Source organism: Necator americanus, chromosome V (genome assembly GCF_031761385.1).
Source record: "Necator americanus strain Aroian chromosome V, whole genome shotgun sequence".
NCBI lineage: Eukaryota > Metazoa > Nematoda > Chromadorea > Rhabditida > Ancylostomatidae > Necator > Necator americanus.
Window position 1 is genome coordinate 10869991 of NC_087375.1, and position 17496 is coordinate 10887486.

General features: G+C 36.6%; 1 protein-coding gene across 3 annotated transcripts in view; it reads left to right on the forward strand.

Annotated features, from left to right (window-relative positions):
* RB195_013519 (uncharacterized protein) overlaps positions 1-17496 on the forward strand; it is a gene marked incomplete at both ends in the record, with an annotated part of 81968 nt that overhangs the window by 26533 nt on the left and 37939 nt on the right. For all 3 annotated transcript variants that reach the window (XM_064203375.1, XM_064203376.1, XM_064203377.1), the window contains one exon: positions 14796-14898. In XM_064203375.1, coding sequence (XP_064059256.1) covers positions 14796-14898 — 103 coding nt within the window. The remainder of the gene's footprint in view (positions 1-14795; positions 14899-17496) is intronic.

Sequence of the window (17496 nt, forward strand, 5' to 3'; positions counted from 1 at the left end):
TTCAAAAAGATTTACCGAACCAATATTTTTGTTTTTTGATTTGTATACTATGCACCACTGTTTTATTTCATATTATGTCTATTTTTCTTCTCTTTTTCTATAAAGAGACGTCCACGAAACGTTAATTTCAACGCCTCATCCAGATTTGATTGCTGTAATTTCTCTTGTTTCTTGCTAGAAACGTTTCTAAATTTCCCATATGTAGGTTTGCTTGAAATGTTCTCTTCTAAGGGTTTTGTGTTTCTCCATGCAGAAGCGTAAAAATTCCACTACGTATGCATACAGTATAATACTAATGTATGAGCACCTTATCTGTGAGATTGAAGGGGATTTTGATCAGTTTTTGTCGGCAAATTGCAATTTTTGGCTTTTTAAACCATAAAGTAGAATAAGCACCATTTTCATTGTATGGCTATGTTCACTTCTTTTGTGTTTTGAAGCGTTAGAGCTATGGATTAATGTGTTTTCTCACGAATTAATGCGTCAGTATCCAAGAGAGCGCAAGCAGCTATGATCTTTCCTATTTTTCAGACGCTATGGAGTATTACATGACTAGAAATTTCACAAATTCTTTTTTTTCTGACTTTTTTTTTGTTCCCAGTCTGAAAATAATATTTCTGAAAAATTCGAGAGAACAGATAACAATAACATTTGGAGAACATGACTTAGATAAGGATGGTTACGTTGAAATAAGTCGTTCTTATTTTTTCACTTTCATTTTGTACCTTTCCGTGATTCGTTTAAAATGATCATACATATAATAAAATTAGAGATGAGACTAAAATACCGATATATTTCTAGTTTGGGAGAAAATATCTACTGTTTTTGTTCGAAAGTTGCGGAGGGCTCCAGGAAATATTCTGAAAATTTCCAATTCTAACTTCATCGCACATCAATTGATTCCTGCAACTTGTAAAAAAAGTTCAGAAAGAAGTGGCAACTTTCCTAAGGCCAAAAATAATAATCCAACGGGCTTTAATTGATATTATTACAGTAGTTCCTTTGCACCTTTTTTGTTTTAATTGGATATAAATTCTACTAATGAAATAAGAAATCACTAGAGGTATTTTATGTGTATGTCTCACATTTCTACCTGGGGGAGGCTTGACAAAATTAGACGGGGAAAGAAAAACATTGATGGACTGGTCTGTGATGCACAAGGATCTCAAACGAAAGCACTTCAATTTGTGACTCATCTTTTTTTCTCTTCGACTCTTTCGCCGCGTCTTTTATCCGAGAATCCTATCTTGTTGCTCTCTCTTCACCGTGAAGACTGGATGCAGGTTGGAGGCGAATCATAAATGAATTGTCCGAATTCAGCATCATTGATTCGGTGGAGCCAGAGCTCGGTTTTCGGGGCGCGCGATTTTCATTCGAGAAGCAGCTTGTGACGTCAACGAGTTGTCATATTCCTCGCACCGACGACACATTTTACTGGATTTAGGGGCAGTTGTACTGAGATACATGTGCGAGCGATGTGGTTATTGGTTCCGGATGTCGTAGAAAAGGCAAAATATGAGAGGAAATGTGTTATTTAATGGAGAAATTAGTCAGGGGAGGGAAGGAGGCCGCGTTTCAAATTAAATATCGAAAATTGGAAGAACAATTAATCATTTTAGTATAGCTCCTCACCGTCATTGTTTGCCTTTCTCTTCGATGTTTTCCAGCACTTTTTGCAGGAAATAATTGAGCGAAAGCGTTTTTCTTCTATTCTACATTATTATTCGAGGAAATTATATCCTAATTGTTGAAATGTGATGCTTCTTTAAACGGAACATATTTCCCATAGTTTCCGAATATGAAAGCGTTATATGCATAAGCGTATAATGTCAACATTTCTCCTAAGCAGGTTTTCAAAGATTTTTTTTCCTCTGTTGAAAGAACTAGTGGATGAACAACTAAGATTTGTCTTCACTCCTCTTTTTGAGTGAGGGGACCTAAAGACTAAGACGTGATTTTGATGTTTTACTTTTATTTTTTCTCTTAAATGATGAAGTTCACATATGTAAAACCAAAGATATTTACTTGTAACAGTTATATATGTATAAGGTAATTTTATTTCTACAAAGTTTTTGGTTGAATAATGGTTGGTGAAAGTTCGTAATTTTACAGCTTCAAAGTAAAAACACTGAGAGATGCTCGGAGAAGGATAAAATTTTGATGGAAAAAGTCTTCGCGTTTGTCAGATGAATTTCAAGAGGAAGCAGGAAAAAAATCATCGCGTCAGAGACAGAACTAAAAGTTGGAAAAAAAAATTGACATTGGAAATTGAAAAACGCAGAAGTTAGAGGTTAGAGCGAACAATTTCAACTATCATGACGTAGTTTCAGAATGGGGACCAGGAACTTATCTGCTGGCAAAATGCATGAACAAGTTTTTTGCGGCACCTTTCTGCTTAAACTGCGATAGCGTTTCTTCAGTGCAAGAAAGGTTCAAAATTTTCAAGTTGAAAGTGTTTAAATCATCAGAAATTCCTTTTCGGAGTACCTCTGAACGTTTTTCTTTCATTTATTGAACAATTTTTAGTTTTCACAGTTTTTACACCACTTATTACTAGTTTGTTTTAAAAAATAGCTGGTATGCAGCTTGATTTTTCTTTCTTGAGCATGAACATGCAGAAAAATTGAGAGCCCAAAAAATATGTGCGTTGGTCAGGCTCAAATTGATGTCAGCCATAGTCTGACCAAAATACAGGTTTTTATCTGCTTGCTTTCGTCATGTCTTCTCATTTCCATCAACACCTCAGCTTTATTCAACGATTTCACTGTAATTGTAGCCTTTCACTAGGAAATCTCTAAGAGAACAAGGTTTCCTGTGTGGTAGCATGTGGTTCCTGAATTCTTAGCATCAACTGAGAGCGCTTTTATGCGCAGTTTCGCTCATAGCCGTCATAAAATCGCACCGATCTTCTTGCAACGAAACATATTTATGGATCCATTGATATTCCCCGATTCAATCAAGTAAAGAGAACAAAACTATTCAAACTATTATCCGGATTCTAACTTCTAGGATACCTAATTATTCAATTGTTTTCTAATGAGGAGTTAGAACAGAATTTGAGAGAAAACTTTAGATGAATAATCGCATCCTTCTTCTGTTTGCTTATCTGATTACAATTTTCGCTTTGAATAGAGAAAATGGGGAAAATGGAGAGGATTCTCTGTCGAATTCATGTTCGTATGTTTCGTTTAATGTCTATGTAAGGGACAGTTCCGGTACTTCTTCACGATAGGGATGAATTTTCTAGAAATTTACTTTTTCTGAAGTGTACTGGTATTTTTGAAGTCGCTTTTCAAGATGAAAAAAAACAAAGCAGCATCCAAACGTCTACACCTTAATAAAAGTATGTTCTCGTGTATTTTTTTTTCTTTTTGCGTACCCCGAAATCCAAATAGCCATTTGGGCGTGTCAATGAAGGTGAAAAGCAGAATTTCTCGAAGGAATCCATTTTTTTCGTGAGTAATGCCCTTTTAGGTATGGTGATTAAAGAAATCCTTCATATTCTGCAAACAGCTGAGCGCGGCATTCGGGTAAGCTGACATGAGACTTCCAGAATGTAGAATAGCCTCCTCCCCTGCAAATGTACAACGTATGAGTTTCAACCACTTAACTTCCTCATCGCTTGGAAAAAAAATTTGAAAAGAAAACTTGAAAAAAATACATGTGTGGAGTCTTAGACTGGTACACGACGCACTGAACATAAGAGAAATAAAGAAAAAAACTCAGGGATAAAATGTTATCGTAGACAGGGATTCAGTTGAGAGATCGCGTAAAATGTGATTAGAAGCTATCGAATGATTTTTTTCCATCGTTACCGAATCGCCGCTGAAAACCGTATGAATCGTTGGTTAACTGAAGCTCCTCTCAACCCTTTCTCTTCCACATTCTGCTCGCACTTCTTGCAATCTGTATAATTGTAAAGTCGAGGAAACTTTTTCATTATTGTTCACACCTTCATGTCATCTGTTGGATGTCTTTGTTCCGGAGGAATCTCGGCTGCAATAAACGTGCTCTAAGCCGTTGTTGTTAACGACGTCATAGTGCAATCAATAAACGTCTTTCAAAAACTTCATGACATTAGAGTTCAGAACACTGGTTTCAGTGAACTATTTAAATGTCTACGGAGGTTCAACACTCTATCATTGCTTAAGCAGCTCTTTTAACTCTTTTAACAATCTTTTTGTACTCTTTTGATAGTTCCGTTCCTGTTTTTAATGGTTAGAATTTTGTTAGTTGTCTGTCAGAAACTCCTTGTCCCTTATCGAAGGGAACTTGTCTTGCATGTCTGCTAGTCATCTTTTGTAAAGTATTTGAATATTTGGAACGTTTAGAATCACTTCAACATTTAAGGAATTTTAAATTAACAACTTCAAATTTCCGTTAAGAAATTTTAATGACAATCTGTGCCTTCCAGAATTTGATCGAAGGTGCAAATTCCTCTGATTAAAGTTTATCGTCTATTTCAGATTAATTTCATGGGAACTCGAATTAAACATTAGAAAGTACGGGAAGCTCAGCTGAAATTATAATGACGGTATTTCGAGAAATAAGTAGTCATTATCCGAGATATATCCAGGATCAACCGGGAGTTTTTCACCGTGAAAGCCTACACATTCAAGGTAGCCTTCAAAAAAAACGTTAGTGATGACATGAGCCATTATTATCATAGACATTAACGATAATTACGAGATAATTTCTCAGGAAATGGAAACAGTGAGAAGTCAGCTGCACGCATCTTCTCTTGTTGATGCTAAGTTTCTCAGGCACGCTCAAATCAAATGCGAACAAAGTTTTTGAGGTTTCTTTTAAAAGTTCTCAGGTCAAGGGAGAATGGGTGATTTTTTTCTTGTAATTTGCAAAAGTTACGAAAAACGTAATCGCCAATAATAGCTTTTAATTCGGTTCCTAACATTGTTTTCAATGCTAACGGCTAACAACTAAGCACGCTTTCACACATGACCGCCGTGAGAAATGTCGAACGGCGTAAAATATGAGGTCAGCAAAATAGGCAATTTGACTGCAGAATTCCTTCCTAGAAGCTCTCCTTTTTCTCTCGAATGAGGTTATTCTCCGAGATGTTACTGGTTCTGAAATTTTGTTTTGTGTGTCGTATCATCACTTCGACGTTACCTCATTCAATACTATTGTTTCGGGAAAGGAATCCTGTGAAAAAGAGAATATAGCAGCATGGAAGCTCCATTTCCTGAATCCTCCTCCTCATAGTCTTCATTTTTTTTCACAGTTACGTTACTTTGGTTTGCGTATACATAGGAGTGGCTACCACGTTTTCCTGCACTTGAGAGCTGACCGCAGTAACCTCGGAAGAAGTTCCTTTTTGACCCGATTATTGAAGAATTGTGGCAAAATTATTTAGTTCATCTCGTCTGGTGCTGCTAGCTCGCAGTCATTTACCCATTTTAGGTAAATGTGTGGATTCGAGTCCTTGGATTTAGAGGGTATGGATTATAGGCTAAATTGGATCTACTCACTGTTGATTTAATGGTGAATACGGCTACGGGATTAAGTGATGCCCCTGTAAATAATAAGCCCAACTGTTTTAATTTGCTAATTTGCCTAATTTTATATTTTAGTAGTTCTGCTATCCTGGCGTCACAGGTTTGTACTAGGTGTAGGCTTGGAGAATAAGCAGATACCCATCTACATTTGGAAAAAAAACTCCTTTATCTTTTCCTTCTTTATCGCTCATACTTCTTCTCCTCAGAAAGTTATGAATAGAAACCCATTCATGCATTAGAATTCATCCAGAATCAAAGATGGATGCAATTTCTTGTTGCTTGACTTGAGTAGACCCTAACCGAGCGAGCAGCACGAGAAGAGGCAAAAGCTTATGTCAACGCTCATCTATTCCTTGTGTTTACATATTTTTTACCTCTCTTGAGGGAATGCGACGCCAGATTACTTTTCCCTCTCAACGCGACAAATCTCTATCTGCGTGTCGAAAAATTTCTTGCCATTACCACCTTTTTTCTCTTTTACTTTTTCTGTTGTTTTTCGTATTTCTTCTTCGGAGATGATTTTAATAGTAATAATAATTTTTTGTTTATGTCTAATTAACGATGAGAATTACTACTCAATTTTACGGTTTGGTGACAAATTTCTTTCAGGATCGTAAGGATCTCATCCGAATTTCTCCTTTCTTCTCTTTTCTAGTAATAAGGAACTGATTTTCCGTACTTGCTAACTGTCTATACCATCTACCTTGAGCGGATGTTTTGCTGCAATTTCCAAAACTAAATAATTCAATTTAACATCGTTGCATTTTCTGAATTCATTTGATTCGACTTTGATTAGCTTTCTGAAAGAATGCTTTTTCTTTGACTGCCTTTGACACAGCACAAAATTTGTTGTGAAGGAATGTACCCTATCTTACTTCGACAGCTATATGAATTCTCGTGAAATTCATCTCAAACATGCATTTCTCGGAAAAGTAACGGAATTTTACTTGGATTTGGTGCTACTCAAAAATGAAAGGTGTTTAATAAACTTTTTTGTTAATTAGGTTACAATGATTTGTGATGAACTCTCTTTTATCGCTCCACGCTGCTGTTGTCCTCGCCTCTTCTTCAACAGTTTTCCTCTCTGGTTCCAGTATCACCCATTCCGTAAAATCCATTGTGCATGATCGGAATGATTCTTTCATTTTTTAAGCCGATTTCCGGATGTATGTCTTATTTTTTCCCTGAGGAACGAGTGAATTTTTTGTTTGTGATCTTCATGAAATGTGTCTTTTTACCGACAATTCCAGTCCAGTCATATTCCGCATCCTTCCAGAAGATCGCAGTTTTCTCATAGCTCTTCGTTCATTCGTCAAAGTGTGGCATTTTTAAAGATCCTAACGAGATTAACGAAAACTTTGTGCCCTGTAAGATCTGAAATTTCTCGAATGTTTCTATAAACTGCAGCCTTTTTCAATAACAATAATTCAATAACATCCTGAAGCAGAACCAACCCATCATTACTCCATAGTAACCTTACCGCTGTCTGAAATTAAAAGAGGCAAACAATGTCGTGATGGAAGATGTTTTTTCTTCTGTTGTGGATGCTCTGCAATCTCAATTTTCAAGTCATTCCAATCCAAAAGACATTCGTTGCGCGCTGTCTGGATTGCTAGCACTCCAATTACTTGTTTTATCCGATTACTTTTTTGCTCGCTCGCGGCTCGCTTGCGCAACTACATTTTCGACGTGCCAATGTGTCGTATGTATCCGTGTATGTGTGCGCGCGTGTAGGTGACTTCCTGGGAATATCAAGGCTCAGCTGAGAGAATCCATTTGTGAATTTTATCCGGCCCGATCCGGCGAACAGCGCTGCATTACCCTCGCTCAGACGTTATTTCTCCTGCTGTGGACATATTTCTGGATAAATTTCTCCTATGGACGGTCGTAACCACCATACAACCTTCAGCCATTCACCTATTTCGAATTTTAGGACTTAGAACCTACAAATTAGTGGGTGATATTAGTGTTATCTAGGATAAATTCAGCGATAAATAGGGTTAATAGTAAGTAATTAATAGTAATTTTTAGAAAATTTCGCGAAAAGATTTCTTCTTTTTTTTCACTCAATCATATACCAAAAAGCAGGTTTTAGCTCATATTTCAGACTGCTCCTCGCTTTTCAGGAATTTTTAGTAGTTCTGCGAATGAATGCGCAATTGTATTTTATTCTCTATTCATATTTTATTTATTTTTTTTATTATTTCTTTATTTCTCCACTTATTTCTTCAACAATATTATTGTCTTTTGCTCGATTTTATTCCAAAAAAACTGCTTGTGTATGTACTTTATTTAGGCTTCACAAGATATTCTTTTGAGGAGTAAACATTTCGAATAACTTGATTTTAAAGGATTCCTCGAATAGTTCATTGGTGAAAATTTTGAAGTTCTTCGGCTTAGCTCTTGTACAGATGTGTAGTTGGTCTGGAAAAACAATATTTCACGTTTATTTCCTCTAAATTGTGAATTCAGTAGCCTCAGAATGGTACTAAGTACTCACATTGTTTTTTTTTTAAAGAAAAATAGTCTTGTTGTTTCTTTTAAATATACATAGATGTTAATTTAACATTCCTGTCTTACCAAGTGATTGTTACAGTATTAGCATATTATTACAGTACAAGTACAGCTATATTTTATGCACAATACAAACACAGCTACGATCGTTTGAATAACAATTCCCAATCTTTTCATGTTTTCTTTGGAATGTTTTTTAAAGCGTCAATGACTGAGTGATTTACCGGTGAATCACAGTTTAAAATGTGAGTTTTTTTAACGAATAGGTGCTAATAGAAGGTGACCGGTAATTTTTTTTCGTAAAATAAGTAGGTATGGTAACACAGGTGGGAAACAAAATGAATCTATTATCTCTAATAGAGGAAGTCTAACGTAGTCGGTAACAGGCTCGTTGTAGCCGCACGGTCGATGGTTTGAAACCGTCCTAGTGCCAACCAAGCCGTTCATCCCTCTGGGATCGATAAATTGGTGCCATACTCGCGTGGGAGGATGAAAACACTGACTCGACACATCGGTCAGACCCCGGAATTCATTGTATGGGCTAACACACGTTCCTAAAGATCCCTAAAGATTACCAGTTGTAGTAAAAACGCGCTGGCGCATCTCAAGCGGATTGATACGCCAAAGACTTAACCTTCCCTTTTATCCTTATTATCCCTAATAGCATTGTTATCCCTAATAGTTCAAAGTGCGTCCGTTCCACGTGAATTCAAGCGTGAGCGATTCGCATTGTCGTCAAAGTGTTCACATTAATATTTCTGTGCATCCAAAATAACCTGGCAGAAGAGGATGAAATTGATGGGATATTCTGCAGCAGCACTGTCTCTTCCACATCTCTGTTCACATGAAACCTTACCCGGATGAACTTTGTGGACATGATCTTTGATACTCCGTAGATTCCTAGGAATTATTGATGGAAAATAAAATGGAGAAGAAAGTCGTAAATTTTTCCCTTCGACAACTCATTTTAATGATTTGAATAGAGAAGAGACAATTAACAAACTAAAAAAAATAGAAGTGAAGTGGATGAAGTGGACAGCATTGAACAATCCATGTCGGGATGGGCCCACGTGTTTGACATCAATTCAAAATCGTTTGAGGATTATGAATTCGTGTGCAGCCTTACAATCACTTGTGAAGGCTGGCTGACGTCTCAGGTCAGTGTTTTTATTCTCCCAGACAAGTCTGGTAGCAAATCTTCGACCACGGAGTGACGAAAAGCTTGATTGGCATTAGGGCGGTTCCAAACCATTGATTAGTCGTCCCGTCTCAGGCGAACTGCTTCACCGACTGTGCTACATCCGTCCTGGAACTGACTTAAAAATCTTAAAAATCTTAATACAATTTTGTTTGGTGAAAAAGTCTATCAAATGATACACGGTGTGCGGTCTTTTTTCCTACATACATTTACTTCTGCTTTTACTTTCACTTCCGGGTAAAAAAAAAGCTCAATATTTATTCCTCAACACAATGTCCTGAAGCAGTGAGCTCGGGATATTGTTCCGCTTATATCGCTAAATCTTCTCAAATCGTTTCGTTTCGTTCCGGGAAAAAAGGATAACTATTCAAGTTTCTATTTAATTTCTAGTGAAGAAAATGGAAGTTTTAAATAATGCCTTTTTTGTCTGCGTCCTTGCGGTGTTCACAAACAGTAAAAGATAATTTTGGATTTCTTTCTTTCAACCAACACAATCTAATATTTTTTCGACACAAAACGAATTGTCTTGCGTGGAATCACCAGTTTTTATTCGATTTGAGTTCTATGCATCTTTTTACAGCAACAATTTCATTCTTTGTTTGTTGTTCGTCTACGGATGTGAATTTCTGGCAAACAACGGCACCATAATCTGATATTCACCTTTGTTTCCACACACGTGCTGGACTCGTAAAAATAGCATCATTTCAATGCTAGTGGCAGAATAATTTTAAAAGTCCATCACGGATGAAATGTTCTTGATTCGTTCCTGAACGAAATCCTGAACCAGGACTGGTCAATAGTTTTGGGATACAACGGATTTACCGCATTACGCCCGATATTTTTTGTTTGTTTTGTTCAGGAAAGGAGGTAAGACATGTGACAGCTGCATCGTATTACACTAGACATTGACTAATGGATCTTTGGAAATAAACATTATTTCTTTACCAACGCTGCCTGTTAACGTGAATGTTGTTGTTTATTTTCGTTCACTATTATCATTATTTTCATTCATTTCATTTCTTACTGGTTTCGCTATGGCTTTCTGAATCTAGAAGTAAATAAATGTAATAATCTAAATAAATCTGAAATTTTTCTAAATAATGTTAGTTGTGGAAATTAGTGCCGATTTTATGAATAAATTTGAGCTAGAACCTGACCCTACGCAGCGAAAAGTCTTGCGATATCCTTACATGAGAGTTAGAGTGAATTCCTTTGATTCAAATTAATTTGTAGTTTTATTTATTTTATTGTTTTTATTAGTTCTATTGAAATCATTCAATCATGGCTAGTCTCGTTGTCCATGTTGCTCTTGGAGCACCTATTCAGTTCAAAAATAGTCTTGATTTCTCCAAAATTAAGATATGAGCATTCGAGAGAGAGGGAGTTACTTCCGTTTGCGACAGCTCCCCAGGGATCATTCGTCGCGCTGAGATAAAAATTTTTTGTTGACTTGATTACATTACTTGTTATGCAGCCCGAGATGCCGCTCCTTCTTATTGGAGAGCCACTATAATTCATCCTTCCAGATAATTTCGAGTAATTCTGGAAGTGTTTACCCAGCAAGTTTTTTTTTTCCAAAAGAGTCATTTTTTTCTTTCTTTTCTTTCTTTCTTTTTCAAAAGTTGAACGGTGTTACTGACCTCACATTTCTAAATCAATTGATCTTTTTAATTATAATTATCTTTAATTATAAAGTCCAGGACGAAGTGAGAGTTAAGTCGGAAAGTGGACCATTTGCTTCTTTTCGGTTTTATATCAGCGATTACTGTGAAATTGGTTCGACGCACTTTAGTTCATTCTTCGTCTCACTTTTCTAAATACTTTAGATTTTTGGCGTTTTTTTTTCCCGGATACAAGCGTTCTTCATTTTCTTCCCAAGGCTTTCTTGTTTCTTTTCGTCGTTTGTTTGAGAAATCGTGACAGATCCGGAACAATATATGCGTCAGAGTCATATTTTACATTCCGAACAGCCTCAGCGGGAAGATATTCGGATTCATCTCGGTCGTTAGTGCCATAACGGCCACTGTTCGGCCCTGTAAGAGCGCGTATATGTCTTCATATAACAGGAACTGCTACAGATAGAAAATATCTAGAACCATATATGCAGCGGTTCTTAAGAAAAGAGAAAAAACAACACGCATCAATTTTATGAGGTTAGTATTTCATAATTCTTTTTTTGTTTGAACCTCCCACCCCACTAACGTACAATTATTGAGGAATTATTGTGCATGCGTTCAGGAATTTTTATAGCGCGAATTATTTTCGTAGATCTATAATTGCTTTATAGAAGATAAAATATTTGGAAATACTATATATTTGGAAATACTATAAATGAAGTTCGATCAGTGGCGCTATGGTCCTAGGAAGTGCACAAAAGTATTTTCTTTCTTTTTTTTCCAGAGAATTTTTTGAAAGAAGAAAGTAAGAAATGAAGTAAGCTTTTAGTTTTTTTTTTGGTTTTTTTGCTGATTGTTTTTCACTTTGAAAGACATTTTTGGGAAGAATAAAAACTTTCTTTCTTCGTCTTGAAAATGTTTATTCTTGAAATTACCAAGTTTTTAGATTTGCGAACATCGATTTTTCGCAAAGCCTACGAAATCTAAACATAATCGCTTATCAGAACTTTTCGAACGTTTTTTGCTGTTCATTGGCGGGATGTTTGTGTAAAATATAAGGCTTTCGTAGGAGCAGTAAAAGTTTTTCATTCCTAAATTTACCGCCTTACATACTTGAACCTCCCAGAGCGGCTTTCTCAAAGCGTCAGTTCAAACGGTCCGGCTTCAGTGTAATTAATCTTATTGAAAACTCCTTGTGGCAGAACAAGCTATTCTAGCGGAATTTTTCCAATATATAATAATAATAATAATAATAATAATAATAATAATTATTATTATTACTATTATAAGTTATTCCAATACAGTACTTGGTCCATTACAGTATTCTACTACAAAGTCAGTGACTAGGAATACTTTTGAAGACTTTGGGAATTGGTAGCAGGGTTTTGACGTAAGTTAGAGACATTTAGAATATTGGGTGCATATTGAATATTTTGATGCATATGTAGCTTTTACATAGGATTTGTGCCAATACAGACGTTGCTCGTAATTCAAGCTGAGTTCACTTTACCTCATCGGCAAATCTCTCTTTCATCATTTTTTTTACGTTTTCGGACTCATTTGTAACTTTTTAGTACGCATCTTCATGTATGTTTATTATTTATATTAATTGTTATTTTATTATATATTCTTAAAATAGACAATGAATAAATAAAATAACTACTCATTACATTCCCTGTACCTATACTATACATAGTCGTAAGTGCATAGACAATTTTAATTTTATGGAGGTGTTATATCCTTTTTTCTGTTGAAAACATTATGAATGTTAATTGGATTCAATGTGTTGGAGAGGTGTATTGAAATTTCCATAATTGACTTCAGAAATGCAAGTGAAACTGAACTGAAATTGCTATGGGAAGTTCCAGAAGAAACAGGACATATCATTTTCCCATATACACGGTAATAAATAAGTTAAATAGCTAGATCACATGAGCAGCAAATGAATTATATATGTAATTTCCCGTAGCTTTTTCAAAGGAAAATCACAACTTTTTTCTCTCGCAACATTTTCTTTCCTTTCATCTCGTTAAGCATAGGATTTCTTCTTCGGTATTCTTGTTATCCCCTTCGTAATAACCTTCAAAGTAAATAGTCTAATGTGCAGTGAGATTTCTCTTCCTCCATCTAATTGGTGGAGCGGAAGCTGTGGAATACGTGCGTGACTCGTTTCCGCTAGTTTCGCATTGGCATCGGTGTTGTTTTGAGCGGAAAGCACGGGTGAATTGCTGGATGGCAGCGTTTTCGCCGCTATCCATTTGCGTGTTGTTTGTCCATTCCCTTTCAGTTTCGGGGACATCAATTTTTCTCCAAGTAATGATGGAGTGGACATTTTCTTAATCAAAACCAACCTAAGGACGCTACGTATGCTCGCAGACATCACCGCTCCTTTTTTTCAATTTCCTCGAAATTTCCTGTATGAAAAAAAATTATTCTTATTTTATTTTTCTCCTAGCGCCTATTTCTTAGCGCCTGTTTGCTTTACTTTCAGCCACATATTTAGAAGTCTGGCGTTATTTTAGGGTAGAATTTTGAAAGTTGTAAAGAAATTTAGATATTCCATCGGAGTTTTTTTTTAAAGTCTTCGATCCCATGCTATGTATGTATTTGAGGCAAATATGTAGCCGTCTTGTGAATAAAAATAGTAAGGATAAAAGAATTTGCGATTCATCACCCATCGTCCAAAGCGAAATTGACTCTCGATTCTTTAATATGTTTCTTGATTCATTGGAATGGAAATAGTTTTAAAGTGGCGAATATTTTAGGAACAAAATTAATACACGTTTTATTACGTCGACTTACTTTACTATTACCATAACGAATACCCGGTAGCTGGAATATCATTATTAAAACTAATGATATTGAGCCACCGGCTATTCGTTATGATCTTTTTTACGGTCGAAACATATAGAAACTTGCGTAAAACTGAAATGTACAGTATTTTTTTTCCAAATTAGTATTATCTTTACTTATTTATCTGTATATCTAATAACTTATTTATTTATCGAATGAGATAAACTACTTATGAAAACCCATGAGTACTTAAATTTGCTACCACACATTAATGGAGCAGCTGACGATTGAAATTCTTCCTTTGAGAATTTATAGAACTGCGAAACTTCGTCCTATTCGTTCGAATATACGTCATCACATCATTATTATGTTATGTGTTATGTTGTGCGGTGATTGCGTTGTTCTCTCTCGCTGTGCGGAGAAATTGTGTTATTATTAAGCTCAATCGATTGTTTTTTTTTTTGTTAGAGAATTTGCTTCCTTGAGAATGAACCGTTTCACTGAATTCTCCGTAAATAAGGTCATTAAAAAAAGAAATGTTTCAATTTTTTCCGAAATTCCGTTACTTTCAAGTGATTTGGATCGCTTAAACACGTATTTCGTAGGAAGAATTCCTTTCAAATTCTAAGTGAGATAAACAACACCTCTAATGTGCACTTGACAGATGAGAAACTTCTTAGGGGAATAAGGTGCAATTTTTCACACATAATTCAATGATTGTTTACTGTAAATTCGTACGGAACATTTATTTGGCGAATTTTTCATAGTAGGACAGGCGAAATACGAATATGAAATAGTGTGCACTGCGCTCATTTACATTCTTTGTTTTCTTCGTTTTCTTTGAAGAAAATCTCAAGACTCATTTTTAAAGTTTTTATTTTATCGCATTTCATATTAATGAGTTCAGTTCTCGTTTTTTTTTTCTTTTGGATCTCATGCATTTCCACAGAGCGACCAACTTTTCTATTCGGTTTCTGTCAGGAAACTGTAGTGAGGCATTTGATACTAAATGCATTAATGATAACTGTTTTTACCATTTTCTCCACATGTTGGAAATTCCTTGTATTTTCTAATTTGTTGTTCTTGAGCTTACAACATGTACTATATCATTTCCTTTTTTCTCAAGAGAAACTCTCACCTACTGGATAAAACTTTCAGACTATGCTACACCGACAGTCGCTTTAATCAGACGGATACGTACTATAAGGAGGTCGATCATACTCTGTCAGCGGTGATGAATGGGTTGACATTTCAGCTGCAGGTATTGCTTGCTCACCTCTTCTTTCCTTTTTTCCTTTTCAAAATCTTGAGCGAGTACTACAATTTTTGCTCCAATTGCTACATGTTGACGACTACAGCAACCCAAAAATCATGTAGTCATGGCGATAACGTATGAATTTCATGAAGGTGAAGAACGAAATGAAATTATATCATGCACAAATGATGATAATTCAAGTGTTTTTTTTTTCTTGCATATTTCTTCCATTTTTAGCAGTTTTGGGAATTTTCCTAACTACTCATCAGTGCGGCGACAGACTAGGGCGCGGAATAAGTACATTATTGGGATTGTTCGTGAAGTAAGGACTTGCGTTTGGAAAAGATTTTAACTGTAGTGTAACCCTATTGTGTCAAATCCGATGTTCTCCTTCTAGTCTGAGTGGCAAGCGCGCAGCGCGTAATCGCCCGCATTCTGGAGTCGGTTAGGAACCCACTCTACTAATAGATCATATGAGAACTATATTTCTCTATGTCAATCACATAATTCTAACATAAATGACAAAATTGATGCCAGATGTGGTCTAGGCGATATCCCTGCCACTTTCGTTCTATGGTAGCGTGTCCTTGACGACAGGGAATCCGAGATTCTCCCTACTTCGATCTGATACTGTATCTTAACTTCCATCATTATTTATCTAACTCCCAAAAGGAAGTGTGCCTCTTTTGTGCATTTGAGGAATAAATAATCGTTTAGAAAATGATTTTGAAAAATAAAGGATCAGAACAGTAGTAATATTAACTTGACTATTAATTTGAGAAGAATTTAAATTTACTATTAATTTTCAAAAAAATGCATATTCTGGTCACGTACGAACTAAAAAATAGCAACACAATTTCCATCAACATAAAGTCTATGAGCAACTAACTCGGAAGAAATCTTCGTCGCCGCTTTAGAGGGAGTCGGTGGTGTGAAGATGATAAAAATCCGGCTCATCCGGTGAGGTTTTGTCGCAGCCAAAGGCAATTGCAGAGAAAAATTTCAAAGACAAAAAACTATAGAGTCAGTAGTGTATCAGCGTTATACATTCGTATTTTCCGCAGAACGGAATAACGGTGGAGGATGGTTTTGGTGGGGTTCTGTCCCATCACTACGCTTTACCTGATCGACAGCAGCAGTCATTTATTTGTCTTTTTTTAAAGCAACAGCTATGGCGCACTGTAGACCAAAGACTAGAATGTTCTCCTACAAGATCCGAGTTTTTTTGTTATTTTTTTCTACGCTATGCAGTCGATGCATTATTGGATGAGCTCAAGTGTAATATTTGCTCGACATGTGAAGCTGCATGCCTAATCTTTTATGCATATCTTTTGAGAAAAACCAGGCCCAATGGCAATAGAAGATTGAAGAAAGCTTTTGAACCAGTGAGGGGATTGGAATATTTGGCTTAGCCTAAGCTTTAGTAACCTAGATTCACACTTGGTCTGGTTCATTTAGATCGTACTCTAGGGCGGAAAATAGTACAGTCAGTGTGAGATTCGGCTGTGACTGCACGATTGACCGATGGTTCGAAAGCGCCATAGTTCCAACTAACCCTTTCATCCGTCCGAGGTCGAAGAAGGGAAATCCACCTTCTTCTCTCATAATAAACAGTCTTTATTTCAAAAGCATTACCCCACGAATCTGAGGTGGTACTGATTTCAGGTGGAGTATTCGTATTCGGGGTCGTAGATCATGAAGAGGAGGATGATTCCGTCCGCTTCTTCCTGATTGCTGCACAAAACGGCCCGGAAGATACGGCTTCGGCGCACTATTTTCTACAAGGAGTTCGTTTGGAGCGCGCCAGCCTTGTGCGGCACCTCATCTTCCGGGCCGTTTTTTACGGCAATTAAGAAGAAATGAACGGAACCATACCCCTTTCCTTAATCTACGATCCCGTATACAAATACTCCACCTGAAATTCGTATCGTACTTCGTACGATTCGTTCGTATTCGTACCTCGGATTCGTGGTGTGATGCCTTTAAAAAAAGGAAAGTAAAAATAATTCTCTAATTTGTTGACGAAAACAAACTCATTCTCGCAGCGTCAGAATAAACATGGAACACTTTGGTTTCTACGTATATAGCTTCTTGCGTTTGTTGATTGGTGATTAAAAATGTTGTACCACGAAATTGTCGTGGTACGGGAGCGCCAGGAAAAACTCCGGTTGTAGATACGAGAACCGCTCAATTCCTAGTGGTCCAGAGAAACGGCGTGGGTTTTATTTCCTACGAGGTACGTTAGAACGCGCGCTCTTGTACACGCTCCGGTCCCCTCAGCAGCCTATTCATTAGTTTTACTTGAAAAGGTTGGTGAAAAATCACCACTGATCATGGACCGCGCGCTTGCGGACGTGCGCGTGTGCAAATGAACACGTAACAGCTGACTTCGTAGGAAAGAACGGCGTCTTCCACGTCGTTTTTTTTAAATGACGATTACGAAAAGATGCAGAACCACTCATCTTTGATCTATCAACCCGAGTAATCTACAACCCGAGCTCTAGCCTTTGGTTGCGGTCGGTTTTTATCGCCACGTCAAAAGCGTGATACGCTGCTTTTAAAGGAACGAAGACAGAATTTTAATTTTAAAGCAATTTCGAATAA